General features: G+C 47.1%; 1 protein-coding gene across 1 annotated transcript in view; it reads left to right on the top strand.

Annotated features, from left to right (window-relative positions):
* The window catches only part of pltp (phospholipid transfer protein), a 102,443-nt gene that overhangs the window by 14,190 nt on the left and 62,525 nt on the right, over positions 1–25,728 (top strand). Inside the window, exons 3-6 of the mRNA XM_030087395.1 lie at positions 14,674–14,773; positions 14,856–14,984; positions 15,099–15,254; positions 21,266–21,329. Coding sequence (XP_029943255.1) covers positions 14,674–14,773; positions 14,856–14,984; positions 15,099–15,254; positions 21,266–21,329 — 449 coding nt within the window. The remainder of the gene's footprint in view (positions 1–14,673; positions 14,774–14,855; positions 14,985–15,098; positions 15,255–21,265; positions 21,330–25,728) is intronic.

Genomic DNA, 25,728 nt, shown 5'->3' with positions numbered 1-25,728 from the left:
CCAAACTTCTGCCCATTTTATTTAATATCTGTTTTATTTGCTGATTCCAGGTCAGCAGGCGGTCCACAGTCACACCAGCAGCTTGGCCTCAGCGACTTGTTCCAGGATCGAGCTTCCTACAGACAAACGCAAAACAGGAGAGTCTTTTAAACAATATGATGAACCTATGACCATGCATTTAGATTTCTCAGCATTAATTACCGACTTATTTTTATTGATCCAATATTCTACTAATTTTAATTCATTATTCAGTAGTGTATTCAACTCTACGATATTGTCACCAGACACATAAATAGTTGAATCATCTGCATATACAACAAGAGTGGCATGCTCCAGAATAAAAGGCAAATCATTTGTAATTAAAGCCGCAAGGGCATTGGTCGGGACCGAGCCTCCCCGCCGGCCCGCAACCAAGACGTCCACCCACTAGCATGGGAGTTGTTGTCATCTCCCATCCACTAACATGTAGCTGTTAGCATCTCCCATCCACTAACATGTAGCTGTTAGCATCTGTCATCCACTAACATGGAGTTGTTGGCATCTCCCATCCACTACCATTTAGTTGTTGGCATCTCCCATCCACTAACATGGAGCTGTTAGCTTCTCCCATCTGCTTTGGAGTCACTGAATGAAGGCACTGAGTGTCAGAGTTTGATTGACAGCTGCTGTCAGCTGTGTAACTGCACTGTATGCCCATATATGGTCATGTCAGAGTGGAGAGAGGAGAAAATAAAAGTTTCTGCTTGGGAAACAATTGCTCCTTGTTCCTTTCCTGTTTGGCAAAACTGAACAAAAAATATCATGTTTGATAGGAAAATTAGTTGTCTTTCAGTTGGTGAGGCTTTCAGAGCAGTCAGACTTTTAGTTTGGACCGTAGAGGCCTCAGTTTGTGAGAGGCGCGGGTTTGTCGCTAGGAGTCACGGTTTAGCCACACTCGACACTTGTTCGAGGTGCTGAAAAAAGGCGACTTTTTCATTTTTTTCCCCATTATAACGGATGAGGGCAGGAACAAGGCAGGATTTCAAACTTCCTACTTTGAGGGCTGATAAAATCCACATCGTCTGACTTTTTTTTGTGTTTAATATTTTTATTAGAATTTTGACATGAAAAAATAACTGAAGAGAATATAAAGAAAAACAAAACTAAAAACCCACCCACTAAAAAAAACCACCCGCGCTTACCGTCATTCAGTGAAAAGAACACTTGAAAAACAAGGATATTAAAATCAAAATGATAATAAAAATGCACACAGTCTGTAAAAAACAATTAAAGAAACAGTTCAGCCAGCGTAATATCAGTCAATCAGTCACTCTTGCACCTGTGTCGATGCTTGATCGAAAAACAGTAAAAAGGGCCTCCAGATCTTATAAAATGTCTTTTCAGAGCCCTTAAGGACATATCTGGTTTTCTCAAGCTTAAGGTGAAACAAAACATCTTTGATCCAGTGTGAAACTGTGGGTGGGGCAGCATCTTTCCATTTCAAAAGTGTTAGGCATCTTGCCAATAGGGTTGAAAACGCAACCATTTTTTGACCACCAGGGGGCAAAGCCAAACCCTCCACTTTAACCCCAAAAAGAAGTAAAACTGGGTCAAGAGCCACATCAATTCCAAATACAGCTGAAAAGGCCTCACATACCTTCCCCCAAAACTGCTGTATTTGGGGACAGAACCAAAACATGTGGATTAAAGTAGCCTCCGCTGATTTACAACGATCACAGGTGGGGTCTACTGAGGGGTAAATCTTCGCCAATTTAGATTTACTCAGATGTACTCTATGTATTATTTTAAATTGAATGAGACAGTGTCTTGCACATATTGATGAAGAGTAAATTTTCTGCAAAATGCTTTCCCAATAATGATCAGAAATGTTGATTTGAAGATCTTTTTCCCACATTTGTTTAATTGCTGCCATTTTAGGAGAGACCAGATGCGCAATCACCCCTAACATAAAGGATATAGCCTTTTTCTTCGTAGGGTTAAAGGACATTATCTCATCTATAGCATCATCAGGAGGTTTGTTTGGGAACCCAGGGATGGATTTGGCAACAAAATGTCGCACCTGTAAATATCTAAAAAAATTTGATGCTGGAAGGTTATATTTTTTCTGTAATTGCTCAAAAGAGGCAAATTTGTTTTCAATATATAAATCCTTAAGAAATTGCAGACCTTGCTTCTGCCATCCTTTAAATGTAACGTCCTGTATAGAAGGGGAAAAGAAATAATTTCCTGCTATAGGACTATGCAAATTCATCCGTAGAAGTTTAAAGTGTTTTCGAAACTGAATAGCGATTTTAATTGAATTATTCACTATGGGGTTGTCAATTTGTAGATTTTTTGGTAATGAAACAGTTGCCCCAATGAGCGATGACAAAGTAACGGAACCAAGAGACCGCCTCTCCATCACCACCCACGCGGGTCCCCCATCGTCATATTGGTGATGTACTAAGTATGACAAGCAGGACAAATTAACTGCCCAGTAATAATAGCGGAAATTGGGCAAGGCAAGACCTCCATCACATTTAGGTTTCTGCAAATGATCTCTACGTAGACGTGGCTTTTTTCCATTCCATAGAAATGATGAAATCATTGAATCCAGTTTTTTAAAGTAGGTATTGGCAATACTTATGGGGAGACTCTGAAATAAGTAAAGGTATTTGGGCAATACTGACATTTTAACCACATTCACTCTCCCAATTAGTGAGAGGTGAAGGGGTGACCAGGTAGACAAATCCTGTTGCGTTTTGAGTTGCAACTTGGCAAAATTTTCTTTAAAAAGTTCACAAAAGTTCGTGGTCACAGTTACGCCAAGATAAACAAAACTGCACTTTGAAATTTTAAATGGAGCGTTAATTTGGCCTACAATAGAATCAGGCATATTTAGTGGCACTAACTCACTCTTATGTAAGTTTAATTTGTAACCGGACACATTTCCAAATTTATCACAAAGCTGTAATACAGAAGGAACGGTCTTCTCCGCTCTGGATATAAACAGCAGGAGATCATCAGCATACAAAGCCAGTTTGTGCTCAATACCATACCTCATGATGCCGCAGATTGAGTTGTTATTCCTTATAGCCACAGCCAGTGGCTCCATAGCCAAAACAAACAACAATGGGCTAAGGGGGCAGCCCTGGCGTGTACCCCAGGGAAGGTTAAAAGGTTTGGAATAGAGATTATTAGTGAGTATAATGGCTGAAGGGCAAGCATACAAAAGCCTGACCCAGTTCAAAAAGGAACCACCAATACCAAATCTGCGTAAAGCCTCAAATAAATAGTCCCACTCAACTCTATCAAACGCTTTTTCCGCATCCATAGAGAGGATGCATTCAGAATCTGTTTGGGATGGAGTATACATTATATTAAGTAAACGACGAATATTAAAAAAAAATGCCTGTTTTTGATGAAGCCTGTTTGGTCGGGAGATATGATATTTGGCAAAACTCTTTCTAGTCTGTTGGCTAAAATCTTTGCTAGAATTTTATAATCTGAATTTAGAAGAGAAATTGGCCTGTATGACCCACATTCCAAAGGGTTTTTATCCTTCTTTTGTAACAGCGTAACACAAGCCTGATTCAAGCTACTGGGCAGGATACCTTTGTTAAAAGAGTCTGTAAATAATTTTGCCAAAACAGGAGTCAATTCATCAGCGAATGTAGCATAGAACTCACTCGGTATACCATCTGGACCTGGTGATTTGTGAGGCCGCAATGATTTAATTGCCAGAACAATTTCCCCCTGCAGAATTGGCGCATCCAAGGCGGAGGCATCGTCTGAAGATAATGTTGGAATTTGTAGGCCTCTAAAAAATTCAGACAGAGGTTCAGAGATATTGACATTGTCAGAAGTATACAGGTCCTTATAGTATTGCTGAAAAGCATCATTGATTCCTTGTTGATCAGTAACAAGAGTTCCATCTTGTAACATAATGCCGTTAATAATTTGTTTGGCCCTTGCAGCTTTTAGTTGTTTTGCTAAATGTTCACCAGTCTTTTCGCCATGTTCATAACTATCAGTCCGGTTCTTCAACAGCAAGTATTCTATAGAATGCGAAGTAATTAAATCATGCTCCATACGAAGTTTTAGTCGCTCCTTGTACATATTTGGGGAGGGATTTTGAGAATTCCTATTGTCCACGTCACTTATTTGTCTTTCTAAGTCATTTTGTTTTTGAATAGAATCGCGTTTTCTATTGGCCGCATATGAAATAATTTGGCCTCTGAGATACGCTTTTAAAGCTTCCCATACTGATGCAATCGCAACATCTGGTGTCATATTAATTTCTAAGAATAAAGCGATTTGATCAGAAATGAACTTGATAAACTTGTCATCGCTTAATAAGAGAGAATTAAATCTCCAGAGTCGCCTGGGGGAGTTAACACCTGGTATACACATTTTTAACAGAAGAGGCGCATGGTCAGATATTACAATCGCCTGAAAGTCGCATGATTTAATATTGCTGGTTAGTTTACTATCTGTAAAAAAATAATCAATTCTGCTGTAAGTTTGATGCGGATTAGAAAAGAAGGAGTATTGTCTGTCTTTTGGGTGTAAAAATCACCAAATATCAAAAATACCGTAAGCAGAAAGGAAGGACTGTAAACAAGAGGCAGATTTTGAAATTGTATAACCAGTTTTTACTGAGGATCTGTCTATAACAGGATCCAGGCATAGGTTAACCTGTTAAACCCTAGGGTTTTTGGTGGCAAGGTTCGCCTAAAAATGCCTATCCATTTTAAATCAACAATATCTCCACCATTATTTGGACAATATGCATAATCTTGGTCTCAATTGATAGCTAAGACCTTAGAGAATATAGTTCCAGTGTCAGAAACACTGTGAATTTTAACATGCCTGAGAAAATTTTGATAAAGTAGAGGAAAAAAATGAAATTTTTACCTTCACCGAATTTTTTTTCAGATTCCACATTGAAAAACTCCATGATGACAATGAAGCCAGCCATAATGATGCCACTGCTTGTGTTCAGTAACTCCTTGACTACAACTGTACCAAGTTTCATGAGAATAGCACAAAGCACATAGATTTTATAGGGTTCAGTTTGGATAGTACCAGGCGAACCCTCCATTTGGCCACTTGGAGACCACCCTGTGCCAAACTACACTAAGTGTTTTTTTTCTTTCTTTGAAAGGAATCTGACTTTAAAATACCTTTAATTTCCACTACAAGGGTCTGTATATATACAAAGGACCCTTTGGTTCTGACATTTAGCCACTATATTATCAGAATCTGCATAGTTTTTGTGGAGAAACTTATAATTGTGCACAGTATTGTGCACAGTATGAAATACATTTTTATACATGGCTGAACCATAACATTTAGCTTCCAACTGAAATATATTTGTAACAATATAATCAATACAAAAATAGCCAATTATATCACTGAGAAAACAAAAAATTATACCCTTTGAAATATGTAAACAATAATATCTGCAAAATGCGCATCAAGAAAAAAACAAAAACAACGTACAATTAGCTGTAAAAAAGCTCAATGAAGATAAATGTGCATGTTTCAGAATTGAAAAATTGCCAAATATATCAGAAACAATCACTAATTGCCATCCGCGTGCGTCTCACTCTGCAGTGCGCACCGGCGCACCTGCGATCCAAGATGGCGGCGGCGCTCGTGGGGTTATGTTTGAAGCTGTCTCCCAGCTGGATGAGCCCCCAGTCACGTGTAACATATCGTTGGAAAGCTCGCGAGACGTAGAACATCAACAAACGTGATTTGAGCTCCCAGGGTGAACGACGAGCCCAGAAGATGGCGACATGAGGCAGCATATAAACATTGTGGCGCACGACGCTCTTTCACTTCGCTAGAGGATTATGAAGTCAATTTTGGTCAGAGGAGAGCCTGGATAGGTGGAAAATGACCACAAAACGGTAAGGAAATAAAATATGTTGTGTTTTGTGTGAATAGCTTTGAGATTTGGCAATGAAGTGTGTGAGAATCATGCAATCTGAGGTGCTGGCTGTGAAATGTGAAGATCAGTTTTTGGTTTGTTTTGCCGCTGACGGGAGCTGGTCGGCTCAGAGAATATTCTGCCTGGTGTCATCTTAAAGAGCAGCTTTTCTAGTTTTACAAGATACCAAATATGTTGGGATGGAGCAGACGGACCGTGCGTTCTGTAGCGTTTTGTGTCGGCAGGTGCGGGTGAGGGGGGCGTGTCGAAATGTTGCATACGAATTTTAAAGTTGTTATAAATCAAACACTCGGTCATCAAAGTGCAGTTTGAGCGTTCAGTTAGTGAGATTAAGGCTTATTGTTTGAGACACAATTGAAAGAAAACATCCTCACAGCATTTTAGTCACTTTTTACACATGTTGAAGTGGAGCGTAAAAATGTTGGACCCGGTACCGGGTCCGTCGGGCCAAACGGGTTAAAGTCACCCCCCATAATAAGCATATGAGAATTGAGAGGGGTATCAAACCAAAAACGCGTGAAAAAAATTGGGAATCATCAAAGTTTGGAGCATAAATATTAACTAAAGTAACATTAAGATTAAAAAGAGAACCTGTTACTATAATATATCGCCCATTAGAATCTGCTAATACTGAAGAGGGAGCAAAAGGGATTTTTTTATTTATCAGTATGGCCACACCTCGGGCCTTCCCTCCAAAATTTGAGTGGAAGAGCTGCCCCACCCACCCACATTTCAAGCGAGCGCAGTCTGAAGTTTTCAGATGTGATTCTTGAATAAATGCTATATCAGCACCCAAATTTTTCAGATGTGTAAGAACTTTCTTCCTTTTCACTGGATGGTTCAGGCCTTTAACATTCCAGGTTACAATATCAAGTGAAGCAACCATTACACACACGTGTCATTATCCACAATAATAAATAAGAAGGCTTCCCTGAAACTTTTAAACACTGACTAATAAGAACTAAAAGAGGTGTGCAAAAACTTGGTCTACTAGGATTGATGGCAAAACACAAAACCCTCCCATGAACCCCCCAAGACCCCAGGGGAGATTAGCTGTAGAAACACACAGCACACCTTCCCTATCTAATTGAAACACTTCCTCAATCACACTGCCTAGCATAATCTCTTGTAACCCGCATGGTGAAAAACTGAGTATAACCCACATAATAACAACATGCCTTTTTTTTTTCTTTCTTTAAATGCAAACAATATTGTTCATACTGAAAGGTAAACTACCCAGTACCAAATATGAACAGTGCTGAGACTAACAAACAAATCACAGTGAATGTCTTAAGATTGTCCAAAAATTTGTCTCACCACATAAACAATTCACGCTGCCTTTGAGTCCTCCACGAACTTCTCCGCTTCTGTGACCGATCCAAACACATGCCGTACTCCATCCATTTTAGTGATGCGGAGCCGCGCTGGGTACAACAGTGAAGGCTTCAGACCCATCTTGTACAAGTCATACATCACAGACCGATACACCTTCCGCTGGTTGATCACCTCCGGGCTGTAGTCTTCGTAGATTCGGAAAGGCTTGTCCCGATATTTCAGGTCGTTCCTCCTTCTCGCCTCGCGGATCAGCAGCTCCTTGTTTTGATATCGGTGGAAGCAGATAATCACAGGTCGAGGTCTGCCTCCGGAGCTTGCTCTTGGAGGCCCAATACGGTGCCCGCGATTGATTTCAGGCGGGGAAGGGAACGCATCTTTCCCAAAAACCTCCTGAATCAGCATGGAAAAAAACTTGCACGGCTGTGATCCTTCGATTCCTTCATCCAAGCCAATCATGCGAACATTGCAGCGTCTGCTCCTTCCTTCAATGTCCGCTAACTTAGCATTTAGCTTCTCGTTAGCCGCTTGTAGCCCCGCACAACTTTTCTCCACTTCAGTGAGACGCTGATGAAGGGTCTCAGCGTTATCCTCCAGTGATCCCAGTCGCTGTCCATGGCTGTCTGATGTCATCTGAAGATCGTCGAGTTTCCTATTTACTTCGTCAAAAAAGGACCTCTTCAGTTCTTGTAACAAAGCAGCGCGGTGTTCTGCTAGCAGGACCGTAATATCGTCCCTGCTAGCACTAGCATGGACCGGGCTAGCTCCAGCTTGTGTCGGCTTATCAGCCGCTTTAGAGGCTTGTTTAGGCGGCATGGCGGAATGCATAGAGAGTTAAGTGGCTTAAAAGTTACATAAAGAAGGTTCACCGCTGAAAAAATCAAGAAAAGTGGATAAAAAAAAGGCCGGGTTAGAGGGAACAAGAAAAATGCCTGTTACCCCATACACGCCATATCCGGAAGTCCCCCACATCGTCTGACTTTTGACAAAGTTTTGAACAACTTTTGTAGAGTAACTTGTCCTCTATCATGCCGCGTTACTCTGACATTTGTACGACAAACGATCTCGGAGGAGATAATTTTTTCGTGAGGAGTGATTTTGAGCAAAATTTTACTCTGAAAGGGAAATCGCAAACGTCCTGTTGGATTTAGGTCAGGGGTGTCAGCATGTGAAGTTTAGCTCTCGATGAGACGAACGCGTGAGTTTGATTGCTCTATGACATTCCTACGGGCCATGGCGACAATTTTACTGTTTCTAGGTGGCACTAGAGAGCAGATGGGGTAAATTTTTCAATTTTATCAAATTTTTTGCCGGTTATGATGTGCATGCCAAATTTGGTGAGTTTTCGTGCATGTTTAGGGGGTCAAATTGATTTATATACGAGGTCAGTATAATAACGAAGAACGAGAAACAGACGAAGAACAATAGAGATCTTGCCCTCCGGGCTTGGTCCCTAAAGAAATGGAAAATAACAATGGTCCTAGACAACTCCCTTGCGGCACTCCACATGAAAGAGGCCTTGTCTCAGAATAACTACCATTAAACAATACGGTTCATTCATAATCAGAAGAGTCCAGCGACTGTCTTCGACATCTGGACTCTTCAATCTGACATAAACACTGAGCTGATCTGCAAACCAGGTCAACCATGAAGTCATTTAATTGAACCTCTGTGGGAAGGACATTGTTTTAAAGGAGAACTATGCAAGTTTTGCTGTGGCGCTGCCCCTACTGGTCTCCTGTGAAAGCTCACTGCTGTGAACGTTCTCCGCACCCCCCCGCAGAGAGCGTACCACTCCCGTTTCTTTTTTTCCGCTTGTCAGACAAAGGTTTTTTCTTTTTTTTTGGTTCTGCCATCTGTGAGCACCTCAGGGAGGCGTTGCTAATGCTAGCAAGGGTTTCATGCCTTTATCCTTGTTCTCCCGTATGAGCGCCGTAAAGCAGGTTTGTTCTGGCCAGATGTAGTCGGGTCGCTCCTCTGAAAGTTGCAAGTGCTGTTTTCAGGACAGACACCGGGGGGAGTGAAGGGACCGGCCAATCACAGCCAAGTCTCTGTTTACCCCCACAGGGATTCTGAAAATCATTTTTTGAGGTAAAAAAACTTACATAGTTCTGCTTTAATGTCTGAAAGACAATTTTACAAAATATTTACCCTTCTTTCATCAAAAGCCTTTTAACATTTTCCTTTAACTTCTGGTTTAATGGAACATAGAACAATCTGAAGGAATGAGAAGAACAACCAGCAACCAGACCATGTTCTGTCAGAACAGTCCCTCATTCCCTCCATCAGGCTTCTTAACACAGACCACACCTATTTTAAGAGGCTTTACACGACCCGTTTTAATGTTCTTTTTATTGCTTTATTCTGCTTTCTTTTCATCTATTATTCTTTATCTTTTATCTAGTTTTATTATTCTGTTCAGACTCTTCACTCTGTCTCGTGTTGTTTCTATGACTGAAAGTTAGATTGATCGATTGGCTTATTGATTATTTACACATTGAGAAGCTGCCAATGAACTCAAGCCTTGTAAAGCCTCTGTTCTCAAACTGTGGTGCGCGTACCACTGGTGGTACGTCAGCTCCCTCTAGTGTTACGTGGGGAATCACAGAAATATATATATTCTTTGAAAATTAGTTAAAAGTCAAAACGTTCAGAAACAAATATTACCACCAAAATACATCATAATTTTCAATTAAAACATGTCAAATCAATTGTAATTCACATTAATTGTTTCTCTTCTAATATATTGCGTTGGACTACGACGTGGTCGTGTTCAGTCACAGAGTAGCGCGCACATACATCATCCATAATATAACTAGTTTAGCTTCACCATCATGTCAAGCTAGCGTGTGGAGGTGTAATGAGAGGTCAGAAAAACTGTACAAACGTGGCTCCAAACAGGAGCTATTAGGAAAAGAAGTGTAGAACAGGAGGAGAACACAACCAGCAGCCCTGCTGGAACTGAAGTTGACGACAGTGAAGTGAGCACGAGGGCTAGTGGCAGAGTCGCCGAAGCGTCACCGGCATCTGTTAACATTAGCGCTAGCAGATGCCGCTAGCACCACAAACAATGCTGCTTGTGTGCGCGTGAGAGAGAGGGAGAGAGAAGGTGTGAGTAAGTGACAGACAGAATTAAATTAAAACATAAAGACCAAGAATATTAGAAATGTACCTGCTTCCTGTGTGTTTTGTCTTTATTTGAACAGAGTATTTTTTTTTTTAGCTTTGGTCATAACGGTGGTACTTGGAAAGCCAAATTTTTCCTGAGGTGGTACTTGGTTTAAAAAGTTTGAGAAACACTGTTCTAAAGTGAACTGAGGGAACTCCTGGTCCTGGAGTCTCCACATGTTTCACAGTTCTGTGGTGACTGATGTGGTCTAGATCCACCTCAGGTGGTCCAAGCCCTGAGATCCTGAAGTGCGGAGGTGGACCTAGTGATAGACACCTTAGGATTTTCCAGGTCATGGACTGAAGAGGGGGGTCAGTCCCTAACCCTAACCCTAACCCAATCCTCAGTTCAAAGATGACCCTACAACTAAGACTGTGATTGTGAATGGAGCAAAGAATACATAGATGAAGTCTCCTGAGATCATTCCTCTGTGACAGACCGCGTTCTAATCCAGTACTCAGAAGAACCTCTGGAGAGTCTACTGAAACACCTCAACATGGAGAAAGTCTCTTGGAGGCCAGCTGTTTGGTGACTCCTCCGTTCACCCACTGGCCTCCAGGAGTCTCAGTCGGAATGAATCTGAACCTGGTTGAAATGCTGCAGCCTCCCAGCTTCTCTTTTCTCTGGCCTGAACTCCTGTTTTTTGTCATACCCCAAACCTCTGCGGCCAGATGGGGGCGCTCAGGGCCATTTTGTCATTTGTGCATGCCCTGTCTTTCCTGTTGTCTGTCTGCTCATGGTCCCCTGCCTGATCACCTGCTCCGTTGTCGCCTTGATGTGTGTCACCTGTGTTCCCTCCTATTCAAGCCTGTGTCCCTCGCTTGTCCTTCTCAGTTCCTTGTGGGTTTGTCTGTGTTTCATTGCCGTTGCCATCCCCGTTAAAATCCCCGTTACATGCCTGTTACCATCCCCGTTACCATCCCCGTTACCATCCCTGTTACCATCCCCGCTACATGCCTGTTACTATCCCTGTTACATCCCCGTTACATGCCTGTTACCATCCTAGTTACCATCTCCGTTACCATCCCTGTTACCATCCCCATTACCATCCCTATTTCATCCCTATTACCATCCCCATTACCATCCCTGTTTCATCCGTGTTACCATCCCCGTTACCATGCCTGTTACCATCCCCGTTACCATCCCCGTTACCATGCCTGTTACCATCCCCGTTACCATCCCCGTTACATGCCTGTTACTATCCCCGTTACATCCCTGTTACATGCCTGTTACATGCCTGTTACTATCCCCGTTACATCCCTGTTACATGCCTGTTACCATCCCCATTACATGCCTGATACCATCCTAGTTACCATCTCCGTTACCATCCCTGTTACCATCCCCATTACCATCCCTGTTTCATCCCCATTACCATCCCTATTACCATCCCCGTTTCATCCCTATTACCATCCCCGTTACCATGCCTGTTACATGCCTGTTACCATCCTAGTTACCATCTCCGTTACCATCCCTGTTACCATCCCCATTACCATCTCTGTTACCATCCCCATTACCATCCCTGTTTCATCCCTGTTACCATCCCCGTTTCATCCCCGTTACTATGCCTGTTACCATCCCCGTTACCATGCCTGTTACCATGCCTGTTTCATCCCTGTTACCATCCCCGTTTCATCCCCGTTACCATGCCTGTTACCATCCCCGTTACCACGCCTGTTACCATCCCCGTTACCACGCCTGTTACCATCCCCGTTACCACGCCTGTTACCATCCCCGTTACCATGCCTGTTACCATCCCTGTTACCATCCCCGTTACCATGCCTGTTACCATCCCTGTTACCATCCCTGCTACTATGCCTGTTACCATGCCTGTTACCATCCCTGTTACCACGCCTGTTACCATCCTCGTTACATCCCCGTTACCATGCCTGTTATCATCCCCGTTACCACGCCTGTTACCATCCCCGTTACCATGCCTGTTACCATCCCTGTTACCATCCCTGCTACTATGCCTGTTACCATGCCTGTTACCATGCCTGTTACCACGCCTGTTATCATCCCTGTTACCACGCCTGTTACCATCCCCGTTACCATGCCTGCTACTATGACTGTTACCATGCCTGTTACCATCCCTGTTACCACGCCTGTTACCATCCCCGTTACCACGCCTGTTACCATCCCCGTTACCATGCCTGTTACCATCCCCGTTACATCCCTGCTACTATGCCTGTTACCATCCCTGTTACCACGCCTGTTACCATCCCCGTTACCACGCCTGTTACCATCCCCGTTACCACTCCTGTTACCATCCCCGTTACATCCCTGCTACTATGCCTGTTACCATGACTGTTACCATCCCTGTTACCACGCCTGTTACCATCCCCGTTACCATGCCTGTTACCATCCCTGTTACCATCCCTGCTACTATGCCTGTTACCATGACTGTTACCATCCCTGTTACCACGCCTGTTACCATCCCTGTTACCATCCCTGCTACTATGCCTGTTACCATGACTGTTACCATCCCTGTTACCACGCCTGTTACCATCCCTGTTACCATGCCTGTTACCATCCCCGCTACCACGCCTGTTACCATCCCTGTTACCATCCCTGCTACCATGACTGTTACCATCCCTGTTACCACGCCTGTTACCATCCCTGTTACCATGCCTGTTACCATCCCCGTTACCACACCTGTTACCATCCCTGTTACCATCCCTGCTACTATGCCTGTTACCACGCCTGTTACCATCCCTGTTACCACGCCTGTTACCATCCCTGTTACCACGCCTGTTACAATCCCCGTTACCACGCCTGTTACGATCCCCGTTACCATGCCTGTTACCATCCCTGTTACCATGCCTGTTACCATCCCTGTTACCATCCCTGCTACTATGCCTGTTACCACGCCTGTTACCATCCCTGTTACCACGCCTGTTACCATCCCCGTTACCATGCCTGTTACCATCCCTGTTACCACGCCTGTTACCATCCCCGTTACCATGCCTGTTACCATCCCTGTTACCATCCCTGCTACTATGCCTGTTACCACACCTGTTACCATCCCCGTTACCACGCCTGTTACCATCCCCGCTACCACGCCTGTTACCATCCCTGTTACCATCCCTGCAACCATGCCTGTTACCATGTCTGTTACCATCCCTGTTACCACGCCTGTTACCATCCCTGTTAAGGCCTCAGTATATTTCCCCGTCGCCGCTACGTCGTTCCTACGACGTAGACGTCGTAGCCCTACGATGGGCTACATCGGGCTACGTCGGGGCTTGACGTGCGCCTCCCGAAAATTGTGACTTCGCGTCGTTTCGACGCGTGGTGACGTGAACATCGAGGGCTGTGATTGGTCCGCTTTCGCATTGTTTATAGAATAAAGTAGAACTCACCCGAAATGCTTTTCTGATTCGAACAGTGCTTCGGGAGAAATTGAGATCCAAAATTGAGCGGCGCACATCCCTATACTGTTAGCAGTGTTAGCACTGTTAGCAGACGGGACTACGTGTATAGCCGCTCCGAAAACGGCTTTAATCGTCCAAAAGCTCATTAGTTTCACCAATATTTCATCACGGTCCGCTCAGCCTCTCCTCCACCACAGCCCGGTGTCACCAGATATGTCATATATGCAGATATATGTTCAGTAAGTGCAGCGTGTCTAGATACGTACGTCTAGAAATCTATGTCTATAGATCTATGTCTAGGTAAAGCCGGAGCTACGGAAGCCGCATTGTTGTTGTGACTGCTAGCGGCTTGGCAGAGGAGGGCGTTCCCTTGACGCAGGAGCAAGATATGTTCAGTAGCGGCGTAGGGTTGCCGGCGTAGGAACGCCGTGGCGGCGACGGGGGAGTATACTGAGGCCTTTCCCATGCCTGTTACCATCCCCGTTACCACGCCTGTTACCATCCCCGTTACATCCCCGTTACCATGCCTGTTACCATCCCCGTTACCATCCCCATTACCATCCCTGTTTCATCCCTGTTACCATGCCTGTTACCATGCCTGTTATCATCCCCGTTACCATGCCTGCACCAGCTCTGCTCTTTCCTGTTTTTGGAAATAAAAGATTTTCTACCCACCTTGAGCTGCCTGCACTGGGTCCTTCCTACCTGCACTGCGACAGTTTGTATTTGTTTGAGTGATAACAACAACTCCACTACTGGTTTCATTTGAAGGGCTGGCTTTCTGCTTTTTTTGCAGTTGAATCCTTAAATTTGAATACATTTGAGGGACTGACTGTTTATGTTTGACATATTTCCTTTTCCAGTGAAGACTGAGACTGAGAAGTTTGTCGAAGAGGAGCTAAGCAACATCAGCATGCCTGAGATGAAGGGCAAAGATGGACGTTTCCAATACACCATCACTGAGTACCTGAGACACTAAATTTAATTTCCTCTGAAGCAAACACGGCAGGAGTGAAGAAACAACACACCTTTCTGCTGTTCACAGTGTGAAGATCACAGAGCTGAACCTGACTCACGCCGAGCTGAAGTTCATCCCCAACGTCGGCTTGCTGTTTGATGTTCAGAACTCGTCCATCTCGCTGACCTTTAACAGAAGGATCCTTTACTGGTTCTTGTAAGTTCTCCCCAGACCCGGTGGTGTAACCCTGCAGAAGGATCCAAGCTGGCGGAGAGTAAGACGATCCGATCATTTCTGTGAGAATTTGACCCTGATGATGCTTTGTTTCAGCTACGATACGGGGAACATCAATGCATCTGCAGAAGGTGTCAACATCAACACTGCTCTGAAAGTGGTCAGAGATGAGGATGGTCGCCTGAAGATCAGCAACATCACTTGTGATGCCAAAATCAACAAAATGAAGGCCAAGTTCAGCGGGACTCTCGGGTAAGCCAGCCATAGCTCCCTGATCAGCAGGGGCCAGTTCCGAGGTCAGCTGAGTGGAGTGTGGTTATGGGATTGGATCAAATCTTGAAAAAGGGTCATTCAAAAGGGAAAGGAGGATTCAGAATGGGATGAGATCATGTCTGCCAATCCTAGTTTCAATCTGGATCAAACCTTTAGTCTGGGTGGTCAAATCAAACGTGGGGTGAGACGGTGGAAACGCGGGGTGAAAAGGTTTAAACGTGGGGCGAGACGGTGGAAACGCGGGGCGAGACGGTGGAAACGCGGGGCGAGACGGTGGAAACGCGGGGTGAGACAGTGGAAACGTTGGGTCAGACGGTGGAATCGCGCAGTCAGACGGTGGAAACGCGTGGTCAGACGGCGGAAACGTGGGGTGAGACGGTGGAAACGTGGGTTCAGATGGTGGAAACACGGGGTCAGATGGTCGAAACGCGGGGTGAAACAGTGGAAACGTGGGGCGAGATGGTGGAAACGCAGGGTGAGACGGTGGTAACGCGGGGTGAAACGGTGAAACGTGGGGTGAGACGGAAACGCGGGGTCAGATGGTGGAAACGTTGGGTGAGACGTTGGAAACACGGGGTGAGACGGTGGAAACGTTGGGTCAGATGGTGGAAACATGGGGTCAGATGGTGGAAACGTGGGGCAAGACGGTGGAAACGTGGGGTGAGACGGTGGAAATGCGAGGTGAGATGGTGGAAACATGGGGTGTGACGGTGGAAACGCGGGGTAAAACTGTGGAAATGCGGGGTGAGACGGTGGAAACGTGCCAAAAGATCTTCGAAATTTGAAACTGTAATTTTTATTTCAAGAAATGAATCAAATTAATGGAGAAAAAATCTAACAAAAAACACATTAAGCAGAGTTTAATACTCTAAAATGCTTCTAACCCAAGAAAAAAAAGCATGGATGCACTGTCAGAAATTTTCCTGTAAAAAAACGGTAAAGAGCTGGCAGCTTGGTTGCCATTATTTGACTGTAAAATTAACAGCTTTTTCCTGTCACATAAATTTACAGTTTTGCACTGTAAATACAAAAACAAATGTGAACTGTGAAAAAACAGTAAAGAGCTGGCAGTCAGGTTGCCATTATGTTCCTGTAAAATTTACATATTTACTTAATTTACAATTTTGCACCGCAAATGAAAAATACAGTGGAGATTGGTATTTAAAATTACTTTCACTGTGTTTTACGATTAAACAACAATTTACTTTGTATTATTTATATAGATTTCAATATGCCATGCAATATGCTCTGCAAAATCTCTGAACCTGGCTACAGCCACCGGAGGCAATTATAAAATCAACCAATACTCATTTTTCAATCCTGTGCTTAAAATGTAAGACAAAAATCAGCTTATTCTTACACTTGACTTTTATTTGAGAGTAAAAATGACATGTAAAAACTTTACATGTTAAATTAAAAATTGTTAAACTGCACTTTAGGTTGATTTGAAGGTAAACATGACTGACATGTTAAAACTTCACATGCTGAACAAATTGCATGTTAAAAACAGCATTACGAACATATTACACTTATTAACAGTATTATGGACATAAAAAGTACTTAAATGTGGAAGTCCAAGAACATCAACAGGAGAGTTATGGCTCAAGCAAAGACACCAGGTTTCTCAATCCAGCCGGTGCCAAGTGTGTTTCTGAGAGAGGGAGAGAGAGAGAGAGACAGACAGACAGAGAGAGAGAGACAGAGACAGAGATCAGCTCCAAAATAACTTCTCGTCACAACTTCTCGCACACAAAATTAACATTTCAGCCCCTCATTCCCCCTATCCTAATAAAAAAAAATCTTGCAAGTCATGACCTATGAAACCAGAAAACTCCAAATTTAAACTTTCAAATAGTTCATATAGTTTCAGAGACAGAACACAAGAACACCTAAAGAAGGACAGAACACATACAAGTTGTAAAATAGAGAAGTCATTTGTGAAACAGTGACTGAGAGAATAGAAAATATCAGAGAGAGAGAAATAAAAGAGGGGCTCAGACAGGGAGAGAGATGAAGGATGAAAGTGGGAACAATGAGAGGGAAAGAGAACTGGAAGCCTGAGACAAACTGGTGTCTTGACAAAACATTAATGGGATTGAGAAACTAATCTCACCTTCATCTCAAATGAAGTCCCTCTCAAAATCCAGTAGTCTTCAGCAGAGTGGACACATGCAGGCTGACTGCTGAGCTCTTTCTGGTGGTCACTTCCAGTCTTGCTGCCTCTCTCGTGGTTGATTCCAATGAGGCGTCTGAAAAATAACAAGTTTCTTTAGTGTGTAAAATCAATTTAATAATCTCAATCTGATAAACAACACAATTAAAGGCAGAAAATCTATGGATGTAGGACTGAAAATGCAAGGTTCTACTTAAAGTATTTTACCTCTGGAGGAGCTCACGGTGCATGCTGCCTCTTCTTGGGACTGATGATTGAAGTTGTAGATTGTGGAAAACAATGCAGCAAGCCCCTCAAGAACAGGGTTGAATCCCCTCAGACAGGATGTGCCCCTCAAGGCGGACCGTCCAGCGCTGAATACCTGCCAGGTCACCTGAAACTTAGAAATTAATCCATCATGAATGTTCTGCCTACCTGTGTCTCAATCTTAAAGCGATGATAGTAGAGTAACATGGAGAGATGTGAAGTTTTTTTTCTTGTTACAAAGTAGTTTTTGTGCATCTTGTTGGATCTGTAGCAGAGAGAACAGTTGTTGTTTTTTGATGTTCATACAATCATGGTACAGTTGGAGGAGCCTTTGATGACAGTCCAGTCCTGCCTTGAGTCACAGTCAGCAATAAAAAGTTTAATTCGCCAATTTAGAAAGCAATATTGTCTTGGGATGGAACCGTCAATAGAAAATGTTGTTGCTTGCATATGCAGTGGTGTAAACACACCAAGTAGTATCAGACGAGGAGTTTCAGGTGTGTTGATGGTCCTCTCAGCGTCAGCTGCAGTGCAGATCCCTGGGACATGGAGAGTGATGTTATGATATGTATGGTGCAGCCTGAACTGTCATAAAGATTGGGGAGAACATTTCATTTGTGGTGTGAAAAGAAAAAAAAATCCCCTATCACTGAGATGCAGATCAGAAGGGGACTAGTCTGATCACTGGTAAAATGTTTACACTCAAACGTCCATAAAGTTTCATTAATTCACTGACAAAATGCAGGTGTCAACAGACGTTAACTTTATAGACATTAAAATGTGCTCCTTGCGTTGTTTGACTATCATCTATGAAAATGTAGCTCGCTGCAAACCAAAATCAATGTGCATCTGATATAATCATCAGTGCCAACAAAACTAATCAAAACTAATCAAATCAAACAACACTATAACATGTAATATGAATCAATCAAGTAAAGTTGTTGTACTCACCAAACAAGATGGAGATGGATCCAAAACGGCAGCAAACGAGTTTCACATGTGCAGCTCAGTCAATCCTCTTCCCAGAATGCCAAAAATATTGCATGGTACCGTTATGATACATTTTAACGGTAAATTGCTGTATAATAGGAATACATTAAAGTCCTGTTAAAAAAAACAGCAAATGAGCTGTAATTTCACTGACTGTCTGTCATGTTAATAGTAAAACACTGTTTATGAGAAAAACAGCATAATACTGCTGAAATTCTGCCGTAAATTTACAGAAATTATTTACAGTGTGTATATGGACTTGGACTGGGCCCCGCAGAACCACAAACCCAGGACCCCCCTGGTGAGAACCACCACAAACCCCGGACTCCCCTGGAGAGAACCACCACAAACCCCGGACTCCCCTGGAGAGAACCACCACAAACCCAGGACCCCTGGAGAGAACCACCACAAACCCAGGACTCCCCTGGAGAGAACCACCACAAACCCAGGACCCCCGGAGAACAGAGAACCCAGAGAACAGAGAAACAAAACAGAATACAGTGATTAAAATACCAAAAGAAAAAGCAATAGAGAAACTATTAAAAGAGAAAATTAAAAAATGTGGAGAAAAAAAGGAATATACCAACAGTCATTGAAAATTTCCACAAACGAAGAACCACCAAAAAGAGAAATGTAAGCAGCTCCACAAATAACGGCACAAAATCCTGAATATCCGTCACACAGCGTTCATCAGTTAAAGAAGAATCAAATCATTCCACAGTTTAGAGGCTCCAGACCTGCAGACGACGACAGCCAGTCCTGAACGCTGGAGGCTGAGCTGAGTGAAGGAGTTACTGTCGGGGAGACACCACTACGAGCCAGGCAGCTCCGGCAGAGAACCTGCAGCCATGCTGCGGACACAAATGATTGCAACGGCGTGCGCCGGTGATCAGCAGAGCAGGCAGGGAATTGTGCTCACGCTCTCAGCAGTGCAGGCCTTTCAGTGAACACATTCAACACAACATGCAGAATCACACTGCAGCATGCCGCTGAGCAAGGCACCACTGCTGTGTGGAATGAGGAAGTCAGGACAGGTGCGGGCCAGCAGGTAAACACTGCCCTGTCAAGGCCCCGCCCACCAATCACTGTCAGCTGTGTGGGACGACAGCAGGAGGACAGAGCAGAAGAAACCTTGAGTCTGCATCTCAGCCCGGTTCCTGAAGAACAGCCTGGATCCCCTCTGGTAGAACCAGCAGTCAGGGTCCCCTCTGGTAGAACCAGCAGTCAGGATCCCCTCTGGTAGAACCAGCAGTCAGGATCCCCTCTGGTAGAACCATCAGTCAGGATCCCCTCTGGTAGAACCAGCAGCCAGGATCCCCTCTGGTAGAACCAGCAGTCCTCTGGTAGAACCAGCAGTCAGGATCCCCTCTGGTAGAACCAGCAGTCAGGATCCCCTCTGGTAGAACCAGCAGCCAGGATCCCCTCTGGTAGAACCAGCAGTCCTCTGGTAGAACCATCAGTCAGGATCCCCTCTGGTAGAACCAGTAGTCAGGATCCCCTCTGGTAGAACTATCAGTCAGGATCCCCTCTGGTAGAACCATCAGTCAGGATCCCCTCTGGTAGAACCATCAGTCAGGATCCCCTCTGGTAGAACCAGCAGTCCTCTGGTAGAACCAGCAGTCAGGATCCCCTCTGGTAGAACCATCAGTCAGGATCCCCTCTGGTAGAACCATCAGTCAGGATCCCCTCTGGTAGAACCAGCAGTCAGGATCCCCTCTGGTAGAACCAGCAGTCAGGATCCCCTCTGGTAGAACCAGCAGTCAGGATCCCCTCTGGTAGAACCAGCAGTCCTCTGGTAGAACCAGCAGTCAGGATCCCCTCTGGTAGAACCAGCAGCCAGGATCCCCTCTGGTAGAACCAGCAGCCAGGATCCCCTCTGGTAGAACCAGCAGTCAGGATCCCCTCTGGTAGAACCAGCAGTCAGGATCTCCTCTGGTAGAACCAGCAGTCAGGAGCTCAGAAGAGGCTGAATCGTCTTGAGCAGGAACCACGGCGCCTGTGAACGACTCCTTTAGGAGGAAGTGAAGAAGAGGAGCTCAGGTCTTCCTGCAGGAACACATCCAGCTGAGCAGGGAGAACGTCACACCTGCCTCCTAAAGCAGGGTGGAACCTGCTGGAGAACCCTGAATGTTCTATACTCTTCTAACTGTTGGGATGTTTAGACTCTTTCTGTTTGAAATCAAGAGTTTTTCAACATATCCACAGTGGATTACTTCCTGTCCATTAGTTACTAGCTGAGGCTCAGGAGCTGACTGATAAGAAGTGATGAAGAGGAGTGATGCTGATGTTGCTGTAGTTTGTCTCAAAGTGAGCCCATGTTGAACCTGCTCCCTGTTGTTCTCGACATTGCTGCTCGTCCACATTGTGATTTGTTCCATTTAGAACGCTGCTAGTCTGGATTAGGTAATCTGGCATAAAGGTGAAACAGATTACCTGATCCTGGACAGAAAAGCAAGGGGATTTCCAAATCCAGATCGTTTTGATCCAGATCAGATTTTTTTGAAAACTGACCCCAGGCTGTACAAATCAACATGTGATGGTTCCCCAAGAACTCTGACCACCAGTCACATCTCTGTTTCAGGAGAGTTTACGACTTCCTGGCCAGAGTTCTGACTACAGGCATGCGCTTCGTCCTCAACCAGCAGGTGAGCCTCTCTCTCTCTCTCTCTCTCTCTCTCTCTCTCTCTCTCTCTCTCTCTCTCTCTCTCTCTCTCTCTCTCTCTCTCTCTGGAGGTGGAGGTTGAGAGCGTGGCGGGATTTTCAACCTGTTTTTCGGGTGTTTTTCCTGCTGTTGTTCCTCTGCTGATCAGGTCAGCGTCTTTTACTGTTTCCTGCTGTCCGGCTGAGAACTGACTCACCAGTAAAGGTGTTGTTGGGGGTTCGGGGAGGAATGGCGGCGGCCGCCGAGCCGCCGGCTCCGTCGGGCCGCCAGAACAGGTGTGGGTGGAGGAGGTTCTGCAGGGGAGCTCTGAGAACCTGCTGCTGCCTCCAGGAGGATCAGAGGAGTGGAGACGCCCTGGTGTTCCAGCTCAGCGAGGGCAGGTGTCCCCGCTGTCCGTCCCCTCCACCCGGACCACCGTGTCCCGCTGTCCGTCCCCTCCACCCGGACCACCGTGTCCCGCTGTCCGTCCCCTCCACCCGGACCACCGTGTCCCGGTGTCCGTCCCCTCCACCCGGACCACCGTGTCCCGGTGTCCGTCCCCTCCACCCGGACCACCGTGTCCCGCTGTCCGTCCCCTCCACCCGGACCACCGTGTCCCGCTGTCCGTCCCCTCCACCCGGACCACCGTGTCCCGGTGTCCGTCCCCTCCATCTGGACCACCGTGTCCCGGTGTCCGTCCCCTCCATCTGGACCACCGTGTCCCGCTGTCCGTCCCCTCCACCCGGACCACCGTGTCCCGGTGTCCGTCCCCTCCATCTGGACCACCGTGTCCCGGTGTCCGTCCCCTCCATCTGGACCACCGTGTCCCGGTGTCCGTCCCCTCCATCCGGACCACCGTGTCCCGGTGTCCGTCCCCTCCATCCGGACCACCGTGTCCCGGTGTCTGTCCCCTCCATCCGGACCACCGTGTCCCGGTGTCCGTCCCCTCCATCCGGACCACCGTGTCCCGGTGTCCGTCCCCTCCATCTGGACCACCGTGTCCCGGTGTCTGTCCCCTCCATCCGGACCACCGTGTCCCGGTGTCCGTCCCCTCCATCTGGACCACCGTGTCCCGCTGTCCGTCCCCTCCACCTGGACCACCGTGTCCCGGTGTCCGTCCCCTCCATCCGGACCACCGTGTCCCGCTGTCCGTCCCCTCCACCTGGACCACCGTGTCCCGCTGTCCGTCCCCTCCATCCGGACCACCGTGTCCCGCTGTCCGTCCCCTCCACCCAGACCACCGTGTCCCGGTGTCCGTCCCCTCCACCTGGACCACCGTGTCCCGGTGTCCGTCCCCTCCACCTGGACCACCGTGTCCCGGTGTCCGTCCCCTCCATCTGGACCACCGTGTCCCGGTGTCCGTCCCCTCCATCCGGACCACCGTGTCCCGGTGTCTGTCCCCTCCATCTGGACCACCGTGTCCCGGTGTCTGTCCCCTCCATCTGGACCACCGTGTCCCGGTGTCCGTCCCCTCCATCTGGACCACCGTGTCCCGGTGTCCGTCCCCTCCATCCGGACCACTGTGTCCCGGTGTCTGTCCCCTCCATCCGGACCACCGTGTCCCGGTGTCCGTCCCCTCCATCCGGACCACCGTGTCCCGGTGTCTGTCCCCTCCATCCGGACCACCGTGTCCCGGTGTCCGTCCCCTCCATCTGGACCACCGTGTCCCGGTGTCCGTCCCCTCCACTTGGACCACCGTGTCCCGGTGTCTGTCCCCTCCATCCGGACCACCGTGTCCCGGTGTCCGTCCCCTCCATCCGGACCACCGTGTCCCGGTGTCCGTCCCCTCCATCCGGACCACCGTGTCCCGGTGTCCGTCCCCTCCATCCGGACCACCGTGTCCCGCTGTCCGTCCCCTCCACCCGGACCACCGTGTCCTCAGTGCCGCCGTTCATCAGGGATGAGCAGCTGGAGCACGAGGAGCTCCGGAGGTTGGGTAAACGACTGGAAGTCTCTGAACGTGTGACGATGTTCCTTCATCAAATTAGACGCCATAGAGTCTCCTTATTCCGGTTAGCGTTTGATGCTTCGCCCCCTTTAGAACTGTGTGTTTCTTCAAGTGTTGTTGCTCTTTATTTCGTTTCGCTCTGTTCAGCGCCTGGTGCTGCTTCTGGCAGCTGGAAGGCGCTTTAGAAATCAAATTCGATTGATTGATTGATATTCATATCCTCACTGCCGCCTCACAGCAGCTCCCGACTGATCCGACGACGGCAGAGCCCCGAGCCGCGGAACCGTTACGGGGCAACCGTGAGAAGTGGCGTTGTCCCTGAGCGGCTCCGCGGTGCACAGCGCGGACCCCTGTAGCGCCCAAATCTACGTCACAATGGGGTTCATCGTATTTATCACGAAACTTCAAATCTTTACCGGGGGAACTTTCTTTGACGGTAAACCTATAGCGATAAATTATCGGCTAACCCTACGGCCTGGCCACGTGGCGACGGGACAACCATCTCCACCTGAACGTGGAGGAGACGAAGGAGACTGTTGTGGACTTCAGGAGAGAGCACTCCCAGCATGCTCTTCTAACATCAACGGTGCTGCCGTGGAGAGAGTGAGCAGCACCGAGCTCCTGGGCGTGCACATCTCTGAGGACCCCACATGGAGCCCTGGGGGACCCCACAGGTGACAGCGTGGGGGCCGGACTTAGCGTCCCCCAGGACCAGGTGCTCGGTCCTTTCCGTGAGGTAGAAGTGAAACCAGTGAAGGGCGGAGGTGGAGAGGCCGGCATGGTGCTGGAGGCGGGGCTGGAGGAGAAGGCGGGGCTGGAGGAGGAGGAGGAGGCGGGGCTGGAGGAGGCGGCGCTGGAGGAGGAGGCGGGGGCGGGGCTGGAGGAGAAGGCGGGGATGGAGGAGGCGGGGCAGGAGGAGGAGGTGGGGATGGAGGAGGCGGGGCAGGAGGAGGAGGCGGGGATGGAGAAGGCGGGGCAGGAGGAGGAGGTGGGGATGGAGGAGGCGGGGCAGGAGGAGGAGGTGGGGATGGAGGAGGCGGGGCAGGAGGAGGAGGCGGGGATGGAGGAGGCGGGGCAGGAGGAGGAGGCGGGGCTAGAGGAGAAGGCGGGGCTGGAGGAGGAGGCGGGGGCGGGGCTGGAGGAGGCGGCACTGGAGGAGGAGGCGGGGGCGGGGCTGGAGGAGGAGGCGGGGCTGGAGGAGAAGGCGGGGCAGGACGAAGAGGCGGGGCTGGAGGAGGAGGAGGAGGCGGGGCTGGAGGAGGCGGGGCTGGAGGAGGAGGCGGGGATGGAGGAGGCGGGACTGGAGGAGTAGGCGGGGCAGGAGGAGGAGGCGGGGCAGGAGGAGAAGGCGGGGATGGAGGAGGCGGGGCTGGAGGAGGCGGCGGGGCAGGAGGAGGAGGCGGGGATGGAGGAGGCGGGGCTGGGGCAAGTGGTGGTTGATGGATCCGACACAGCAGGGAGGTGGAGGAGGATGAGGAGGGATGTGGAACCGGAGTCAGAGGCCATGAGGAGGTCATAGGTCACCCTGATTAGAGCTGGTTCAGAGCTGGGGGAGGGGCGGAAACCAGATTTGAATTTTTCGTATAGACTGTTGGTTTTGAGATGGTTGTGCAGCTGATGTGAGACTCTTTCAAGGATTCTGGAAAGGAATGGAAGGTTTGAGAAGGACGGTAACTCGAGAGGGTTCAGGGTCCAGAGTGGGTTGCTCCAATGTAACATCTTGAAGCCCTCTGAGGCAACTGTTGTTGTGATACTGGGCTATACAAAAATAAATTGATTGAATTGATTGAGGAGATGGAATCTTGATTGTTTTTGCCTGATGGTCAGAGATACCAATGTCGTAGATATGAAGGTCAGTTAATGGAATTGAGTCAGTGAGTACCAAGTCCAGAATGGCCCTTATTGTGTGTAGGTTGATCAGTGAGTTGTTGTAAGTTGAGACAGTCCAGTACTTGTGTAAATTCTGAAGCTTGTTGGAATGTGGGTGAGTCCATGTGTATGTTAAAATCTCCAGTGACCAGAATATTTCTATAGGAGGTGCAGAGTGAAATGAGAAAGTTGTGTATGTCCGAGATGAAGGACGAGTGTGATTTAGGAGGGCGGAGATGAGGGCGATTGTGGCAGAAAGGGTGTTTACAGTTAATAATAATAATAATAACTTGTGGTGTTCGCTAGGGCTGAACGATATGGGCAAAATTTCATATCTCCATATCCATGCGAGATATCTCGATATCGATACGATATATTACAATGGATTCAGTGAAAGTTAAGCATTTTTCAGAAAAATAAAAACATCATAATACAAAAGGATGTAAAAAAAATCCAGTTTTATTTATGAGAACTCACTGCCACTACCACCAAACTCGTTTGTGCCGATTCTGCAACCGCCCTCTGCCATCAGCTGTCAACCAGTAAAAGGAGGTTTGTGGTTGGCTGGCCTTACCTGTGTATGGGC

The sequence above is a fragment of the Salarias fasciatus genome, unplaced genomic scaffold (genome assembly GCF_902148845.1).
Source record: "Salarias fasciatus unplaced genomic scaffold, fSalaFa1.1, whole genome shotgun sequence".
Taxonomy (NCBI): domain Eukaryota; kingdom Metazoa; phylum Chordata; class Actinopteri; order Blenniiformes; family Blenniidae; genus Salarias; species Salarias fasciatus.
Note: the sequence above shows the minus strand (reverse complement) of the source record. Positions and strands in the feature narration are given on the sequence as shown.